The sequence below is a fragment of the Nylanderia fulva genome, unplaced genomic scaffold (genome assembly GCF_048542155.1).
Source record: "Nylanderia fulva isolate GAGA-0341 unplaced genomic scaffold, ASM4854215v1 Scaffold22, whole genome shotgun sequence".
In the NCBI taxonomy this organism is placed as follows: domain Eukaryota; kingdom Metazoa; phylum Arthropoda; class Insecta; order Hymenoptera; family Formicidae; genus Nylanderia; species Nylanderia fulva.
Genome location: NW_028190285.1, coordinates 3106652 through 3125180, shown reverse-complemented (window position 1 = coordinate 3125180; position 18529 = coordinate 3106652). Strand labels below are relative to the sequence as shown.

Sequence of the window (18529 nt, the reverse complement as noted above, 5' to 3'; positions counted from 1 at the left end):
GAAATTTAACACCAGCTTATACTTACTCAAATGAAGAAAGTATTAAAATAGTTATCGAAGAAAAAACACTACATTGTTTATTTTTAATTGACTTTACTAATTATCTTATTTTATATATATATTTACTTACATTTATTTCAAGCGTATATTTTTTACTTAAACAATTTTCAAGTCTTATACAATATATGAATTAAAATTAAATTTATTATATATTTTATCTTAAATTATTTTATTAATTATAACATATAATATTTAAAAATTATTTATATATATATATATATATATATATATATATATGTGTGTGTGTGTGTGATTTTTACATATATGAGTATATCATTATTTAAGTTTTTCTCAAATTAAAAAAATTAATTAAATTTAAGGATAATAAAAAATTCAACATACAACATATATTGTTTTTTGATTATATTTTGGATATTTTTGCGACTTGCGATCGATTTATTTACATGATGATCGAAACGACAATGATCTAATGTAATTTTATTATTTGCAGGAAGCTTATCGTCGATCTGGTGCCGCTATTTTCCTGCAGTAGTAGATGCGTTGTTTTCATCATTGGTAAGTCGTAAGTGCAACGCTTGCATGCGAATGCTTCTATTTTCTGTAGCCCAGTTTGCGTAGGGCCTTCAGGTCCACGTTACCATAATAATCTTGGCTGAGAAATGCATAAAAATATTGAGTATGACTTAATCGTAACATATAATTGCCTTCAATCGGAATTATGATCTCTGAATAAATTTTTTATGAATTTAATGATGTAATTAAAATTATAAAATTATGATTTCATTAAGCATAGATTTGCACATTAATTTTTTATAATTATTTCTTCCTTTTGGATAACTAAATTCATTGAATAAATTTGACTTAAAAAAAATTGAAAATTTCGGTTGAAGGTTGTATTAGAAATAAAATAATTTAGCTTTGCGAAGAGAGACACAAGCAAATAATAATCTCGTCATGTTAGTTACATAAAATTTTTTACACAATTTTTTTTCTTTGTATTTCAGATAAGATTTTACAAAAATTTAATTTGTTTTTGTATTCTTTATTCCTTAATAAGATATTTTTTAATTTTAAATAAAATATAAATAATATATGAATGTGAATAATAAAATAAATGAATAAAAAATACCCTATTTATCACATGCATGCATACATACATTTCTTTCATTCAATCGCTGTTTTTATTATGATGATAAAGATTAATGCGATTTTTATAGGATATTTAATGTGTGTTAAAATGCCATTTTCCAGTTTTTAAATAACATTGCATATGTTACGATTAAGTTACACGTATTATTAGATTATTTAACATGCAGCAGATAAGTACATACAAGCTAAGAGACAAGTAAGTACTAATACACTATAAGAATTAAACGGAAATTAATTGTGGACCCTTAAGGTCATTGATCAATAGATATCGATAGGGAACAGGACAATCAAATAAAAATTAACCTATATTTTCACCACATATTTAGTATCATTTAGCTATTTGATTTTATATATATATATATATATATATATATATATATATATAAATACAATTATAATATTAAATAAATAGGTCTCACATTATAAGTAATTTCAATATTAGATCTCAGAATCAAATAAAATTTCTCTTTCGCGCTAATTATTCCATAATTGTAAAATTATTAAATTTTAAATATTAAATTTAAATATTAGATTGAAATGTTAAAAATGGATTTTTAAAAATATTAGTATTAATTAGCATTAAATATGCGATGAAAATACGATCCAAAATCTTTGAAGAATTTTTTTTATTGTACGAACTTTTCACTTTACTTAAAAATACATGATAAAACGCCGATCGTGTTTTTATATTGGCGCCAAGAGTTTGAAGAATTTCCGAATTGCAAATCGTGGATCGAATACAAGTTTATAGACTCGATCTCATATTTGATATAAAATCGAATACATTTTGCTTTTTTCTGTTTTAATCATGCGTTTTATATAAAAATGAAAATTTTATTGAATTTTATATCTTATGCTATACATGCAGAAAAGTTAGCCTTTCTAATCAGTATGATTCTTATAAAACTGAATTATTTTTAAAATTGAAAACTTTTCGGGAAATATATTTTATTCATTATTTGATGTAAAAATACATCATTGAAAAATGCATACAAACTGTATGTTATTTAAATGAATTAATATATGAGAAATAATCAACATGACAAGATATACATACGTAAGTACATAATTTTAGATAAAATAGAATCAGTAGAACGTATTTTTAGAAAATTTTCGATCGCGCAAATATGTATTTTTTATCTTCAATTATTTCGTGTTTTTATTGTCACGAAATTATAAATTTTCAATTTCAATCTTTATGGCGAAGAGAATTGAAAAAAGACAGAAAAAGATAGACTAAAATAGATAAAAGTATATATATATATATATATATATATATATATAAAGTATTTAAAAGAGAAGAGAGAATATTTTTAGAGAGAAAGATATAGAATGAAGAAGAGAAAGAGAGAGAAAGATAAAGAGAGAAAATTGCCGATGAGGCGTCACGATTAATATAGATTTTGTATAATAATCGTTTGAGCATTTTTCAGAAAATTTTCTTGAAATACGTTGTATTTCATTATATTAATCAAAACGTTATTAATATTGATTATAATAAATTACATCGTACTTGATCAAAGATATTAACGCGCTGCAATTTTGCGCGCAATATTATAGCAACAATAGCAATTTGGGTGGGATTTTAATATATAATATATGTATATATTTGCATGTAACTCATGATTAATTATGTACAGTGTATATATATTAGAAAATTATAGGAAAAAGAAAATCATAATAATTTTGAGATCTCTTAGAACTCTTGCCAATTTTTCTAGAGAATAATTTTAATAATTAAAAATTGCATTATTAGGTTTTTAAACAACGATATATGTATTTATTGTAAAATGCGATTTACATATTACGAATAAAGAGTTCACGTAATTTTATGAAATTCGCGATTACATTATTTGTCATGCTATAATCGGTAATACCTTCGTCCTCTTCCTTCTATTCTAGTAATTACAAAAATAATGATACAATCTGTGCATTAAGATTGCGTGATTAGTACGACAAAAGAGAATCACGCGAGAATTCTCAGGCACGAAATTTTGCGACAGTTTGATTGCACCGCTCCTCTTAGAATCTCGCGAATTTTGTTTCGAGATCGAGCCATATATTTATGCAACGCGAAGTAGAAAATCGACACATAATTTAATCTTTTGAGGGTGGATTTCTTCTTCTTCTTCTTTTTTTTTTTTTTTTTTTTTTTTTTTTAGTCTCTTGGTTTTCGGCGTCGATTACTTCCTTTCCGGAAAAATCCTTTTTATGCAATTAAGGCTGGATTTTTGTCGCCTTGATTATGTATGTGTGAGTCTGTGTATGATAGAAGAAATAGAAATAGAGAGACAGAAAGAGAATAGAGCAAGTGAATGTAGAAGATAGGAAAAGAAAGAAAGGAAGAATAGGAGAAGAAGAAACAGAAATAAAGATGATGAAAAAACATACTTTGATACAATTTATTGGTGTAAAATCGATATAAATTTAAACATTAAAAAATAAATTAAAAAAGAGATAATATCAAAAGATACAAAATCGGATATAAATTTTTGCAAAAAATTTTTATAACTGAATTATAGAATTAAATGACAATTAGAAAATTAAAAACTTATTTAATTTATGTTAAATAATAGAGCACGAGTTTGTTAATTTTTTAGAAATATTTAATATAAGGATTTTTATTATTAAAAAAATATATTATAATGTGTGTGATTATTACTTAAATTGAAGATTATTATATTTAAAAGGGATCTTTTTGTTTTAATTCTGCATTACAGATTTTATACCAATAACTTGTATTAAAAAATAGAATTTAATAAAATTAAATGACAGCAAGAAAGAGAAAGATAGAAAGAAAAAGAAAGATAGAGACAGTGAATGAATGAAGAAGTGAGGTAAATTAGGATTTATTCCTGGAGAGGAGAGGAAGGCCTCGCGGGGCCTCCTGTTGGCCTGGGTTTTAGGGGCGCCTGGTTCGATGGTTTTCTGGGCTCGCTCTGGATTCCGGCTAGTAGTTCGCTCTTTCGGATGCTCTTCAGGTCCAGGTCGCCATAGTAATCCTCACTGCGAAGCAGAACCGAGAAAAACCCAAAAGTCAGGACATGCTCGGTGCGCGTTACCTGGCGTGCTCTTCAAGTTATACTTGCAGATAAGATTATACATGCATGCACATATAGAAAGGCTATATTTGCACTTATTGTTAGTCACGAATATTTACAGAGGATTTTACACGGATTTTTTTCAAATCTTGAATCAGATATTGGCAGAGTCTATCAAAATCGACTTTTACATATATCTAAAATAAATTCTTTGTAAATTCGTGTAAATTACAGATATATTCTAATTGTAAGCTTTTTAATATTTTTAGAAAAATGGAAATCTGAATATAAAGCAATAGTTGATATTATACCAAAATATTAGAAACAATAGGAAAGTTAACATAGACGTTAGCCACATGTTAGGAGATCATCAACAAACATAATTATTAATATTAATATTGCGTTGATTAGCGGATATAATCATTAGCTAATTCACAATCAAACGTATAAAATAATTCGGCCTTCCTAGGACAAAATCACGACGCAACTTTTCAATTTTTATTGCATGACAGAAATTTCTCCGGCTAGATTACTTTTCATTTTTTATACAGTAGTTACGCAAAACGTCATTAAGTACCACGAAATCGTGTTGCAATGCAAATATCTCTTTAATTACAGATCATCTGCGAAATGTAATTCCGCGATTTTGTGTCCGAAATTGTCTCGAATATACATAGTTCCATCCTCAGGAAAACCTGAAATTTCCTGCTGACGACTATAATTACCGAGATAATCGAGTTCGAATAATTTTATAATTATTTGTTACACAATATATTGCGTCTACAATTATTTATTACACAATGCACTCTGTTATCGTTCTTTTTGCCTTTAGCCGACTTTTCATAGTATTTTATTACGACTTAGTAATTCAATAATAATTTGACCTAATTTCGGTTCTGATAGCGAAAAATAATATGAAAAACTATTTTCCTTGAGACATGTTAAAAATATAATATATAAAATTGATTAAAAAGAAAATTAGATTTTTCAAAAAATAAAATAGAAGAGATTCAATTTTCTTGTTTTCGGACATATCAATATATCGGCATTAATAATTATTATTTTTATTCTTCGGCGACGCAGCGTGTGTGACATCTCCCCATTAAATCAGAAATATGTTGATTGCAAGAAAAATAACTTTTACAAAGAATTTTTTTAATTCTATAGTTTTAAGATAAAAATAGAAAATATGCAATATTTTTTTTTAATTTTATATTTGTTAAAAAATATTTTTTAATTTTTTTAGACAACTTTATATCTAGTTAACAATTTACAGCTACGTTTTCGAATTTTATCTGCTCTTAAAGCTATGATTTCCATAGCAATTAAAATTTACAAATAAAACTGATTATTCATTAGCATTTGTGTGAAATTAGAAATATTTAGAATCACATTATGTCGCATAAATTGGATTAGAATTTAAATATTGAAAATGATATTACATAATCGTCTCATCGAAAATAAGCTGTGCAGGAAGAAGCTAAGTAGTTCGAGAAAAGATTATTCATAATAAAGTACAAAATTCAGAATTTTTTAAAATATCTTTGAAAAAAATGTTATCTCTTGTTCTTAAAAATCCCTAATACTTTACTCTTCATACTTATTGTCAATTTTTTCAAAAAAGTTTTTTTTATGCAAAATTTCGAAGTTTACCCTTTCTTTTATAAAATGGAGTACAATTGGTGGTTTCATGAAAAGATCATATATATATATATATTAAAGACAATACTCACCATCCGGGGACATCCTCGGGATCCTCGCAGGCGCCGCTACCGTCGGCATCGCCGATCTTGAAGACGGTGCCGATCGGACAGCCGTATTCCCTGGCGATGCCCTCGAGGCATATGTAGTACTTTCTGCAGTCCTCCGGATGGGCGTGTCTGCTGAAACTGCCGGATGCACCACTCACTTCGCCCGCGGCCGGACACGTGAAACCTCCAGCGACCTCTGCGTAACGCAATAAATAGGGTACAGAATGTTGAAAGAGACAGAAAGAGAGAAAGGGATCTTGTTTCTTCATGTTTCATCGGTCTAGAGTTAGAAGACGGAAGAAAGAATATGAGATGTGGGGAATCAAATGTACATATATATTTTGAACTCTCAATAAAAATATTACAGGGAGATAATTTTCTCTTAGAATTTACCCTGAAAATTATGGTAATCATGGACAATATGATATTGGAAGAATTTTGGAAGAATTTCTCTGATTAATATTTATTACAATAAAAAATATTAAAATGTACATAGTAAAATTCATCGAATTATATGCATATTTTATATTTTATTGTGGTTGATATTACTCAGAGAAATTCTTATAAAATTCTTCTAATACCATATTGTCCATGATTACCATCATTTTCAGGGTAAATTTTAAGAGAAAATTCTCTCTGTGTAGAATATTATAATTTTTTTTAAATATAAAAGGAAGAATTAGAGTTTATATTTCAATGAATATATAAGTGAGAAAGTCAGAATAGTTTGAAAAGAGAAAACGTTCTCGTTTCTGAAATTATAGAGAATTTATTGATCGATTCAATATAGCGAATTATAAATTGTAAATAAAAGGAAAGTAAAAGATTAGCGTAGGCAAGTAGAAAGGAGGTAGAAGGATTTGTAGCAGTTGTATTGTAGAAAGACTAGTTCGATAGATTATCACGTTCTACGTACATATGTTCTATTATCCGTGTCAAATCGCGCGTGACTGGACCAGAAACCCGCGTATATAGACATAAAAGTCTGCATTACAATGTTCGATCTAACATAGAATTTAATTTAAAAAAAATAAGAATTTAAAATTTTAGGCTCCTAATTTTATATAATAGCTAGATTTTATTCAAGCTGGCGAGAAACTAGAAATCTTAAATAAAATATAGCTATTATTAAATACTATTGTCATTTGAGTATATTTTTGTTCAAATTTGTTCTCCAACTGAGTTACTTCGATTAACAGCGGTCTGGGAAATCTGGAAAATCGGGCATTGTCAGGAAATTTTATAAATCTGGAATTGTCAGTGAAAAAAGTCAGAAAATTTTACTATCTGGATTTTTTCACATTATTTTACATTTGTCTCAATAATTTGAAATTTTTTATTAAATAAATGTAAACTTTTCCTTGACTCCCAGAACGTGTTATTTTATTTCAATGTGTTTGATAGAGACAAAACTAAAAAATTTGATATAATATAAATAAAAAAGGTGATTATTTAAATAGTTTATAGTGACATGTTTGTTTCGATTATCGAATATAAAATGCAAATTGTATAATTGATTAAAATTTTTGTTTTAACTTCCGATCCTGTTCATTGTTGCCAAAAATATCTCTCTAAGGATTTCATAATTTAAAATTGAATTGATTTATCATATAGATATATGCAAATGCTATATTTGGAAAAAATAATACTAAAAAGTGAGGGAAAAAATGAATTTCTGGTCTTGAAAGATCTGAAAAAATGAGGGAATTTTTTTTCATTGAGGACATTCTGGAAAACAATCGGTACCTTCGTTTCTGCATTCGGGCACCTGGTCGGCCCACATGCACACCCTAGCCTCGCGATCGTAGGCCAGTCCGGGGCTGCACTGATAGCGAGACGCTTCGCCGTTCCAGCAGTTCCAGAAGACGTCGCATTTCTTCTCGTCGGGGAAGATGCCGTAGAGACGGGAGCAATGCGGCGTGCTGATGGGCGGCTCGAGCTGCGTGCGTTCGCCGCATTCCACGTTGTGCAAATAGTCGCAGTTCTCGGTGAGGAACTTGCTGTCACTCGCGTCGAACGCGAGACCGTTTCCGCACGTCTTCAGTTCCGCCGCGTTGTTGTCGCATTTCCAATATTTGTCGCACGATAAATGGTGAGGATAGAACCCGAAATCATCCGGGCATTTGAAAGATTCCTGACCGTATGTTCCTGAAATCATCGAGTAAAGATTGTAAATCTGATGGGAAAACAAATATATGTAGGATGAATTTACTCAAATCTTTTTGTGGACAGTCCTGATTTTCTGCTAAATTCGTGTTAGATTTTTGTGAATAGTGGTTTTGAAAGAGCTTTCTCATGAAAGATTTTCAATTATAATAACTTTTAACTAGGTTCTAATTTTATTTTATATATGTATGCATTTCTCTAAACTTTTATAATAATAAACATACATACACTACCAAAATAAATTTTAATTTTAAATAAAATTACAAATATAAATAAGTTAAGTCATCAATAAATTAAATTTTCATTAATCAACACTTTTTAAATAAAAAATTAATAATCTGACAGCTATGTCTTGCAATGAGTAAACAAACAGAAAATGCACAGCCATATTTTTTTTGAATTCGAAGATATGACAGAAAATACTGTAAAAGATAACTTTGTTTTTCAATCTTTTTACTACATAATTAGAAAGAATATTACTTTGTTTTCAAATCCACGTATTACTACTTCGAGTGTCTCGAATTGTGGTTAAATACAACTTCGATTTTAACTACACAGAGAGAATTTTCTCTTAGAATTTACTCTGAATATTATGGTAATTATGAGACATCACAATAAAATATGTTTAATTAATTGTACATATTAATATTTTTCATTATGGTAAATATTAATCAGAAAAATTCTTATAAAATTTTTCCATTATCATACTATACCACGATTATTATGATTTTTAGAGTAAATTCTAAGAGAAAACTCTCCGTGTCATATCATCATTCTCCGTAAGAAATTACAGGCTATGTAAAATGAATTATTTCATAATGCATTATTCACGGACGACCGTGAAAAATGCATCAACTAAATCGATCGACATAAAAAGTTGGGAAAAAATAGGGAGTATATAAATAAAAATCTTCTTTTTTTCATCCCTCTTTTACACGCATTAATTATGCGTCTCTCTCTCTCTCTCTCTCGCGCGCGCGCGCGGGCGCACGTGGCATATGACGCCTGAATAAGTTAAGATGTCTTATGTAAGGGGCAGTATGGGACGGTAACTTTCGCCGGGCGCTTTCACTTTGGGCCCGCGGCCAGGCCCCGGCCGCAACCGGGCCCTCCCAGCATCCCGTTCACCCGGTTCGCGTCGTGTAAGTCTCAGCAGCGAGTCTGTATTTGAGTATGTCGTGGAACCAGCTGTATTCACTTTCGTTTTCCATTGGACCGGTCCAGCCGAAAGCGACTTCGAAATATTCATTCGATCAAAAACTGCAGATCGCAGTTCTTTACATTCTTGTTTTTCAAAATAGGCGACATTAGAGTCTTATGTAATTTCTCGTTGTAAAGATTATGTAAAGTATCGCGAGAAATATCAAAGTTTTGCGATTATACCGAAAAATTATTTCATTATGCTTAATGATACTAATTTGAATAATAGTGAATTTTATTTTTGTTTTATGTGAGTTCATGAAGTAGAGAATGTATCATATAAAGTCAGAGATATTTGCTATACTTTTAGAGTGTATTTTTGTTCATAAATGTGGAATAAATAACGTTGAATATAATGATACAAATATAAGACACAGCTCGACAGTTTCGAATGTTTAGAGGTAGCGTTACAGCGATAATATTTATGTTCACGCGTAGTCGTGTTTGCTTTGTGTGATTCGGCTCCGAATTCCAATGGTTTTGTCAGGACGGAGAGTCGTCCTCGAGCGATGAAACGATACAGTTCGACGCGTACTTTTGCGAGGGAACGAGCGGAGACTTCGTAATTCCGATTCTGTATTCATCTGTATCCTTCATAATTGAAATACATTACATTACACTATAATAATATTTAAATTTCTTTAAAAATATTTCAATAACATATTTTGAAGATTTTTAAAAATAATTTGTTAATTTTTAATGATTCCATATGTCTCTTTATCGATGAAGTTGATTGATAAAAGATTTATTATGGATATATACATATATGGATCTATGTTATATATGATAATTGATTACGTGTTTGAACTTATAGTAAATATTTTATACATAACACACATTTATATATTGTAGAAAAAATAGAAAGATTTCTTCCTAACACAAATATGAGATTCTAATATGAATTTCTTTTCAATAATTCTATTTTCATTAAAAGTAGTTTGGTTCTTATAATTGTATTATGATAATGGTTCGATTTACATAGCATATAAAAATATTAAATACGAATATATTTTAAATTGTTTTTTAATTAATTTTTCAATTAAAATATTATTAGTATTTTCTCATTAAAAATTCGGTTTTTTCAAAATTTTCACGCGGTTAAAATTCGATAATAGTTTATATTATCGAGAAAGTATTGACATAATTTTTGTTGCGACAAATCGTATCCTTGAACCTTCCTATCATGAAGAATGAATAAAAAAAAGGGTCAAGATCTGGGCCAAGGTTATACCGCGGCGGCGAGAAAGCATGACTAAAATTTCCAAGCCAGAGGCGGATTTTAATAATCTCGTTGCTTAATTAATACGGTTGCAAGGAGATTGATGCGGAAACTTTAATTATTTTTTGAGATAATTAAAGAATGTGCGTGATTTTATTTAGAGATATTTAAATAGTTGAAAGAAAAAAAAATATAATATCATAAAAAAATCTTGGAGCATCCATATAATTAGAAAATATTTTTTATGCGATTTTGAGAAGAATAGTAACACATAATTATAAGCTACGCTATGTTTAATTAAGATTGTAGTTTCGTACGAATAATTATTATATACTTATTTCTCTGCATTTTCTTAAGACACACATAAATAAAAAAAGTAACATATAACCGAAAAAATTGTATTTATATAAAAAATATTTTCAGTCTAAAGAAGTATATTTTCATATAATTTGAGCTTTCTCTATTAAGAATATCTACGAATCTATACAAATTTTTTAAAGTCTTTTTTTTTCGAAAATTATGCAATTGCGTTCAACAACGTCAATTGTTAATCGATATTTAAATGCAATCTAAAAAATGATATTTAACTAAGGAAAACAATAAAATGATATTTGATTTCTAACTCGCACATGGGAGCACGCGAAGATGAATCGATTCGCGAAATCGAGTTTCAAAGTCCAAGAATGATTTCCTTCGCTTTCCGGCAAGGTTCTGGGGGATTTGGTCTCGATTAAATCCTGCTCTCGACGTAAGGCACGTAGGGCTCACTGCTCGCATGATCACACACTGAGATCCCGTCCACTTTCCATGCATTTCGTTCGGAGTCGAAAACATTCGCATCTCACTCGCGACCTTCTGCATTAAACTGGCCCAGTTTAACTTCACCACCCTTGTTGCGCCTTCAGCGATGAATGGATTTTTTTTTTGTTATTAATTACGTACCGACAATCAGTATGACGGCTATTATGAAGTACGTCCTCATGGTTCAACTTGAAAAGGTCAACTTGTGTGACGCGGAGGTAAACGGAAAATGAACGAGAAAAAAATGATCTACAGGCACACTTTTAAAGACACCGCCTCCGCTTTGCCGAGAGACAGAACTCTGTGTTTGGGCCCTGTCGTTCGCCACCTTTATATAAGTCATTGGTCACGTGTCTATATTCCTCTCCCCCCTTTTATAGTTGCCACCTCTTCCTTCGGACACTTCGAGAAAAGGTGCACCTCTCTACTTTTCTTGTATTTCTCTGTCTCCTTTCTCTCGTCTCTGTCTCACTTTCGGGCTTTCCGTCTTCTTTCCCTTTATGATGCTATCCCCTCTGTCTTTCGCTCTTTTCTTCTTTCTCTATGTTACGAGGTAATGAAATTCCGCATTGGATGTTCGATGCGTTTCCATTCTTGTCAGTCTCGGTTGTTGTTCTATTCAGATTCTTGAATGAAGGAATTCATCGCATGAAAAAGAGCGTGATTATAAGAACGGTATTTCCAGGGAGAATAAATTTCTAATAGTTGGAGAGGTGAATAAAAGAGATGAACAATATATGTGTGTGAACCATATATGTATATAAAATAATAATCTGAAATTATATAATAGTTACAACGAGAAAAAAGCTGAAAGATGGAAAGTGATAAAATGATAATTAGTTATAAAATATAATTTTTATCGGCGTGTAAAACTAGATTTGTTTCGGTTGCCGAGTTTGTTATGGTATTGAATTAAACTTTCCTCTACGCAATTATATGGATTTATTCTGCACCTTATTAAAAAACACTTTAACACTATCTAATATCAGCAAAAATAATCACACATTAAGTAATGAATTTTCTACTTACATATATAAAGTATTGAAGTATGAATTATTATCTAAGACGGCTACATTCTTTTCTCACTGCGGTGCAAAGCTGTCTTTGTAAGAATAAAATAGCATTTTAGATTTTTGATACACTGGGATTTAATAATCTGTTATATAGAACAGAGTTTCCAGTAGTATATCTAGAGAAAGGGAAAGTGAAGAAAGAAAGATGTGGTCAGACGAAACGAAAGATGTGGTCACAACTTCTCCTTTCTTTCTTTTATATAGACCTTTAAAAGGAAACTCGAAAAGAAAAGTTGTACTTTCCATACCATTTTGCATATTTTCTTCCGCTGAAATATACGTACGCATTATTTTTAATAAATGTTATTATTGTTAATGTATATATATATATATATATATTTTATTTTTTTACATAACAATTTTATTTATTATTTAAACATCTTGCTTTTGAGGGCAAATTTTAAAAGCTAATATAGTAATACATTTTAATTATTATTTATATATTATAATATATAATTATATATGCTTATTTAAATCTAAGAAAGTAAAGAAAAATTGACCTAAAATTTCTTTTATTTTACGCCATAGCTTTCACGATGTTAAATCTATTGAAAAATAAAATTATTTTTTCTTTCGTCTGTAAATGCTATTTAAATCCTGAGATACCTTTCGCCGACGAATCCCCAAAAATTGCTAAAAGGTTGCTTTTAGTATCTTTTAGTGTCTATGGGCTCATTCGTTTTTTTTCTTATCCTGTTATCTATCATAAGTCGCATGACCAGTTTCGGTCGGCTGGTTTTTGCAACAATTTTGTCAAAGAATAGCACTTTGCGAATCTTGAAATGTCTTATCCCTTTCGAGAGTCGCAAAATTCCACACTAAAAAAAAGAAAACTGTTGGCCTTTTGAAATGAAAGGAAGGTTAATCCAATAAAAATCTTTTATCCGATTTCGTCGCCAATAAAGCATCCTAATAAAGCATCCCTTCGATATTTTTATCTTTCGAGAGACGAGTCACTATATTTCAAATTATTTTTACACATGTTTATTAATAAAAATTTCCGAAATCTTTGGAAAAGATTTTCGATAGACTTTAATTTGCTGCTTAAATAATAAAATTTCGATATACAGGCGCAATACTTGCATTAACTATATTACACAAGAAAACGAGACGACTTTGCGAATCTTGAAATGTCTTATCCCTTTCGAGAGTCGCAAAATTCCACACTAAAAAAAAGAGAACTGTTGGCCTTTTGAAATGAAAGGAAGGTTAATCCAATAAAAATCTTTTATCCGATTTTGTCGCCAATAAAGCATCCTAATAAAGCATCCCTTCGATATTTTTATCTTTCGAGAGACGAGTCACTATATTTCAAATTATTTTTACACATGTTTATTAATAAAAATTTCCGAAATCTTTGGAAAAGATTTTCGATAGACTTTAATTTGCTGCTTAAATAATAAAATTTCGATATACAAGCGCAATACTTGCATTAACTATATTACACAAGAAAACGAGACGACGGGCGCGCATTTGCATATCGATAAATTCGTCGAACTGCTTTGGTACGCGTCCGGCGTGTGCTGGTGGCCATGGTCGTGCGATTTACAGAATACCGGTCGGCTCGTGGCTATAATAATAATTATACAAGAATACGATACGTGGCTATAATGACGATCGTAAGGCCGCGATCGATTGCGGTGCGATATCAAATAACGGGGAAGGCCTTGCTCGCGCGAGAGACAGGTGAGTCATCATCCCTCTTCGGGATTCTCGTTCGAGTTCCCACGTCTATAAGCAGTGTTGTGCTTAGATGATTTTCAATCTTATATCATTGATTTATATCTAATCAATTTTATATTGCAAAAATCCAAAATTTGCCATGCTTCGGCAAAACAGTGCAAAATTAGTTGGATAAAGATGAGATGAAAATATGCAAATTTATCTTAGATAAGATGAAGATGATTTTGTTTTAAATATATCTAGATAAAAGATAGAGAGAATTATATGGCGACTCATCTAGATAATTTCCAGATAATATTATTTTTAAGACCGCTTAAAGAATTTTTGTATGCTATATAATTAAATCAAATTATCTGACCATTACTCTAGATAATTTAGTAAACATAATACTTTTTTTATCTAAAATGCAGATATAGGTAAAACATATTTTTATTATTTATATAGATATAGATAATACATATTTTCATTATCTATATATAAAATAAGAAAAGATGAGATGACGCCAAAATTTCATCTAGATGATTATCTAAATAATTTTATTTAGATAATGGCAAACACTGGCTATAAGGTCAGTTCGATAATATATAGTCTTAATGCATTTCCTTAATATTTAATTAATTATTATATCGATATGCGACCTTTCCATCTGCGATATAACATTGAAAATTTGGCAAATTAATTTTTTTTTCATTTATTCTATTTCTTGCTCTCTCCTTAAAAGTTTTTTCAAATATTTCGCAGAGAAATATTAATATTATGAATTACAAAAAAATGAATTTTAATTAATTATATATGAATATAAATAAATAAATATAAATATAAATATATCTAAATAATATATATATAGATTTGTAAAAATATAAATGAATGACAAATTATATTAATTTGTGATACTTCAAATATAATTGAAATATATATAATATATATAAGAACAAATATATGCATGTGTGAAATTTGCTTGCCTGAAAGTAAGCTACACATGTTTAAATGTTTTCGTCACAGTCCGTAATCACTCTCGCCGACTCTCAAGAGTAAAAGTTTCAAATTTACATTAATATCGCGTGCATGCGACACGAGTCGAGAAAAAAGAAATTTACCTAGATTTAATTCAACTTTGTTACTTGATTTTGTTCTCTTGCTTAAATTTGATTCTCTTCTAAATTCTCGGAACACTATTTTTCTCAAACTTATCTTTTTTAATATCTTTTTTTATTTACATTTTTAATTTTGCTAAACTTAGAATATTAGCATAACACGTATCTTATAACACATTAATATTGCAATGTTCTTTTTCTTTTAAAAATAGAGAAATATCGTACATTCCATTTTTAGACACTAATGAGCATAAAGTTGTTCTTTTGGCTAGGTATGTGGAAAGAAATTGAATGTCTAGCTTATTTACAAATGGAAAAAGATTAACTGTAAAAACGGATTGTGCAAGAATCGTACTTTGTCCGGGAAAAAAGCGGTTTTATGTGAGTTCAATTTGCAATTCTTAAAGCGTAATTTTTGAAAAAAAATAAAATGTTGTAAAAAAATAAAATAAAAAAGGCAAGCAATTAAGTAAAATTCAACTCGCAATTTTTTTCGTTCTGTCGTTTCTTTGATAAGATTGATTTATTATGTTCTTTATATGAACATAGAAATTGCTTTATTTATGTCTCGATCCCAATAAAATGGTCAATTGAGATTCGCTTTAGAACCTAAATGATATAAATTCTACACTAGCTATTTTTGCTTTCTCATAGAGGAAGCTTTGTTTTTCTATCATTTTTATATTTCCAATGCGATTTTCTTATACAAATGTTCTAATTCATTCAGAGTTTATTTTTCTCCATTTATTATTTTGTAAAAAAGTATCTTTTATAATTATTGACTCTTTATGAACTTCTTTTTTGCATTTTCATACTTTGAGACATTTATTTTTATATTATATTAAAAAATTTCAATAAGACAGAGCTTTTTCATTTAAAGTTTTTATTTTGTGAATAAAAAGTAAAGTAGAAAAATAAACTTATAAAGACTAATGGGATTAATATCTTTTTAGTTTATTAATTAAGATTTTCTTAATAGTATGATGAGCTTCAATAATTTACATATAATTAATATCTTCTGATACGATTTAATGGCAAATTTTAAATTATTTATCATTTACATGAATGATACATTTTATCTAAGATTTCTATCCGTTAAATTTATGCAGAACTTTAAAACTTCATCTCCTAGTCTTTTAACTCTTTTAACTTTTAACTTGAACACTGTGAATTTTTGCAATATTACGAAAGGTCGCATGTCGCATCGATAAATCGGATCGTGCTGTATTGATTTACACTTATACCATCCGTTTATACATTTCCGGTATCTATTTGTCACGTAAGAAAACAGTTTTGCAACGCATTTCGCCACTTCTCGCGACAATCTACTAGTTATTTCATCATATATGAAAGTCTTTAGATAGGAAGAAAATACTTAAAAAAAACTGGAAATAAAATAACAATTATAAGAGATTTATATGGATTTGAGAGATAGAGTTTTTTAACAATTTTTTTTGAGAGAGTTTGTCATAATTCCACGGTATTTAAAAAGAAAATATAAAATCGAACTAAATTTAAAATCAATATAAAATTGTATGTATGTACTAAAAAATATATTTCTATTTTTGAAAAAAATTATATATAATTTTTTTGTGTAAAATATTAATAATATAATAATAATTCTTATTGTCTCATTAAAATTCAGTATAAAAGTATTTGTTTTATTTTATTCACGAGATATTCTATTTTATAAATTTTTAAAATAAAAAATTTTGCTCTATTGCTGGAATACTATATAATTGACAGTCTGGAAATACTTTGTTGAGATCCTTCGAAACGAGAATCGATCCGCATATTTCTTCTCGAGACCAAGGACGATTTCGATCCAAGGCAGACACGCATGTTAATACAAAACGCTTTCGACAACGACGACGACAACGGAACTTTCTCGCTCCGTTTAATCCAGTTTCTCGAATAAATCGTATTGCCATCGCCGCTTGTCCGAGTGAGGTAACGAGCGTGCACGAGATTTATAAGTACGTTCAATGAATGGCTGCTGGCTATCGAGTAATCTCTATCTAACAATAAGTAATAGATGGAGGTAACGTCTGCATGTTTTTCTTATCCGAATGTATTTTAAATTTAATCGTTGACAATTTTTCATAGTCGAAATAAAAATATGGTCATAGTAAAAATTAATATGACAACTCTACACAAAAAGATATATTAAATATATTATATTAAATATATTATATATTAAATATATTAAATTAAATATATTATATTAAATATATTAAATTAAATATATTATATTAAATATATTATTTACATTATAATTCAAATATAACGTAACAAATAAGAATAAAACACTAGTAAATATATTATACATAATTCTTTCGATTGTAATTAATCGCGACATAGTTTGAATTATTATTGGTGCTCAATTTTTTCCACATCAGCTCTCACATTAACTGCCTTGTGTTATTTTCTTGTCACTTATAAAATTTGATTTGTTAGTTAATTGATTAAAATCTATAATCTACAATGTACACAGTGCACATTCCATACATTTTTCATGTACATTATCACGCGGCACTTCCGGTAAAAGCGATTTGATTTGCAGCTACCCGAGCAAGTTTTCGCGGCGCCGAATAACTTTCTCGTCTTACGAATTGTAAACAGTATTGTATTCCGAGTTAACAATTATTAGATCACTAGTCTCGAAGATATTATCATATCACAGTGCATTGAAGTTATCGAATTTTTTATGCGCTTTGCACGACGATTGAAATGATCGTAAATTGTCATTTTGTGTCGTCGCGTTTTAAATGAATAAATTAATTCAAAAAATCTTCGAGTTTTCTTTAAATAATATAAAAGAAACTCGCAGTTCTTTGAAGGGGAAAAACACGCAGCGCATGTAAATTAAGTAAAATACGAATCACGTATTATTATGAATGACGTCGGTGGGCCGTGAAGAAAAGATTTCTTTACGACGAAAAAGGCAAACCCTTTTCCGCATAACGGTATCGTTACGTCGCATACGGTATATTATTGCGGTATACTGTTCGGTATTACGTGTTCAACGTGTCAAAGATGTTTATGCCACGCCCCGGTGCTATTAATATTCGGCTTGACCTCTCTCCTTTTTTTTAGAAGACTTGTCGTCCTTCCGCAGGATCGCCATCCTCTTACACTGTCCGTGCTTGTCCCACCTTTTTTCGTAATTTTTTTTTCGTCTTACGAATTATTCTTCTCTCGTAAGAATCTCGTTGAAGATTGAGATTCTTTTTCATAGCAGAATATGCTCGAGATTCCGATAATAGAACGTTTGATTATAACGTAATTGAAACGAAAGTGCTATGATGAAATTCTTAAATTAGAAATTGAT

At 29.3% G+C, this 18529-nt stretch overlaps 2 protein-coding genes across 3 annotated transcripts in view; one reads left to right on the top strand and one right to left on the bottom strand.

Annotated features, from left to right (window-relative positions):
* LOC114928736 (uncharacterized) overlaps positions 1–18529 on the top strand; it is a 99259-nt gene that overhangs the window by 941 nt on the left and 79789 nt on the right. Inside the window, 1 exon segment of the mRNA XM_085482880.1 lies at positions 512–576. The gene's annotated coding sequence lies outside the window, so the exon portion shown is untranslated.
* Positions 409–11673, bottom strand: Gasp (Chitin binding Peritrophin-A domain-containing protein Gasp). Of its 2 annotated transcripts, none has more exons than XM_029300064.2 (4): positions 11490–11673; positions 7709–8110; positions 5945–6158; positions 409–673 (listed from the first exon to the last, which is right to left on the bottom strand). In XM_029300064.2, exons 1-4 carry the CDS (start codon positions 11527–11529, stop codon positions 613–615), a joined length of 717 nt encoding a protein of 238 aa, XP_029155897.1. In that variant the 5' UTR covers positions 11530–11673; the 3' UTR covers positions 409–612. The 2 variants fall into 2 exon arrangements, with proteins under 2 accessions (XP_029155897.1, XP_029155896.1); XM_029300063.2 differs by lacking the exon at positions 409–673 and adding an exon at positions 3300–4176 and having other exon boundaries at positions 11490–11672.

What these genes read in the sequence shown, in the direction of transcription:
- Gasp (XM_029300063.2), bottom strand. Translation starts at nt 11,529, where the DNA reads ATGAGGACGTACTTCATAATAGCCGTCATACTGATTGTCG. An exon ending in GCCCGAATGCAGAAACGAAG is followed by an intron (nt 6,159 to 7,708) that starts GTACCGATTGTT and finishes TGCGTTACGCAG; the next exon opens with AGGTCGCTGGAGGTTTCACG. An exon ending in CCCGAGGATGTCCCCGGATG is followed by an intron (nt 4,177 to 5,944) that starts GTGAGTATTGTC and finishes TCTGCTTCGCAG; the next exon opens with TGAGGATTACTATGGCGACC.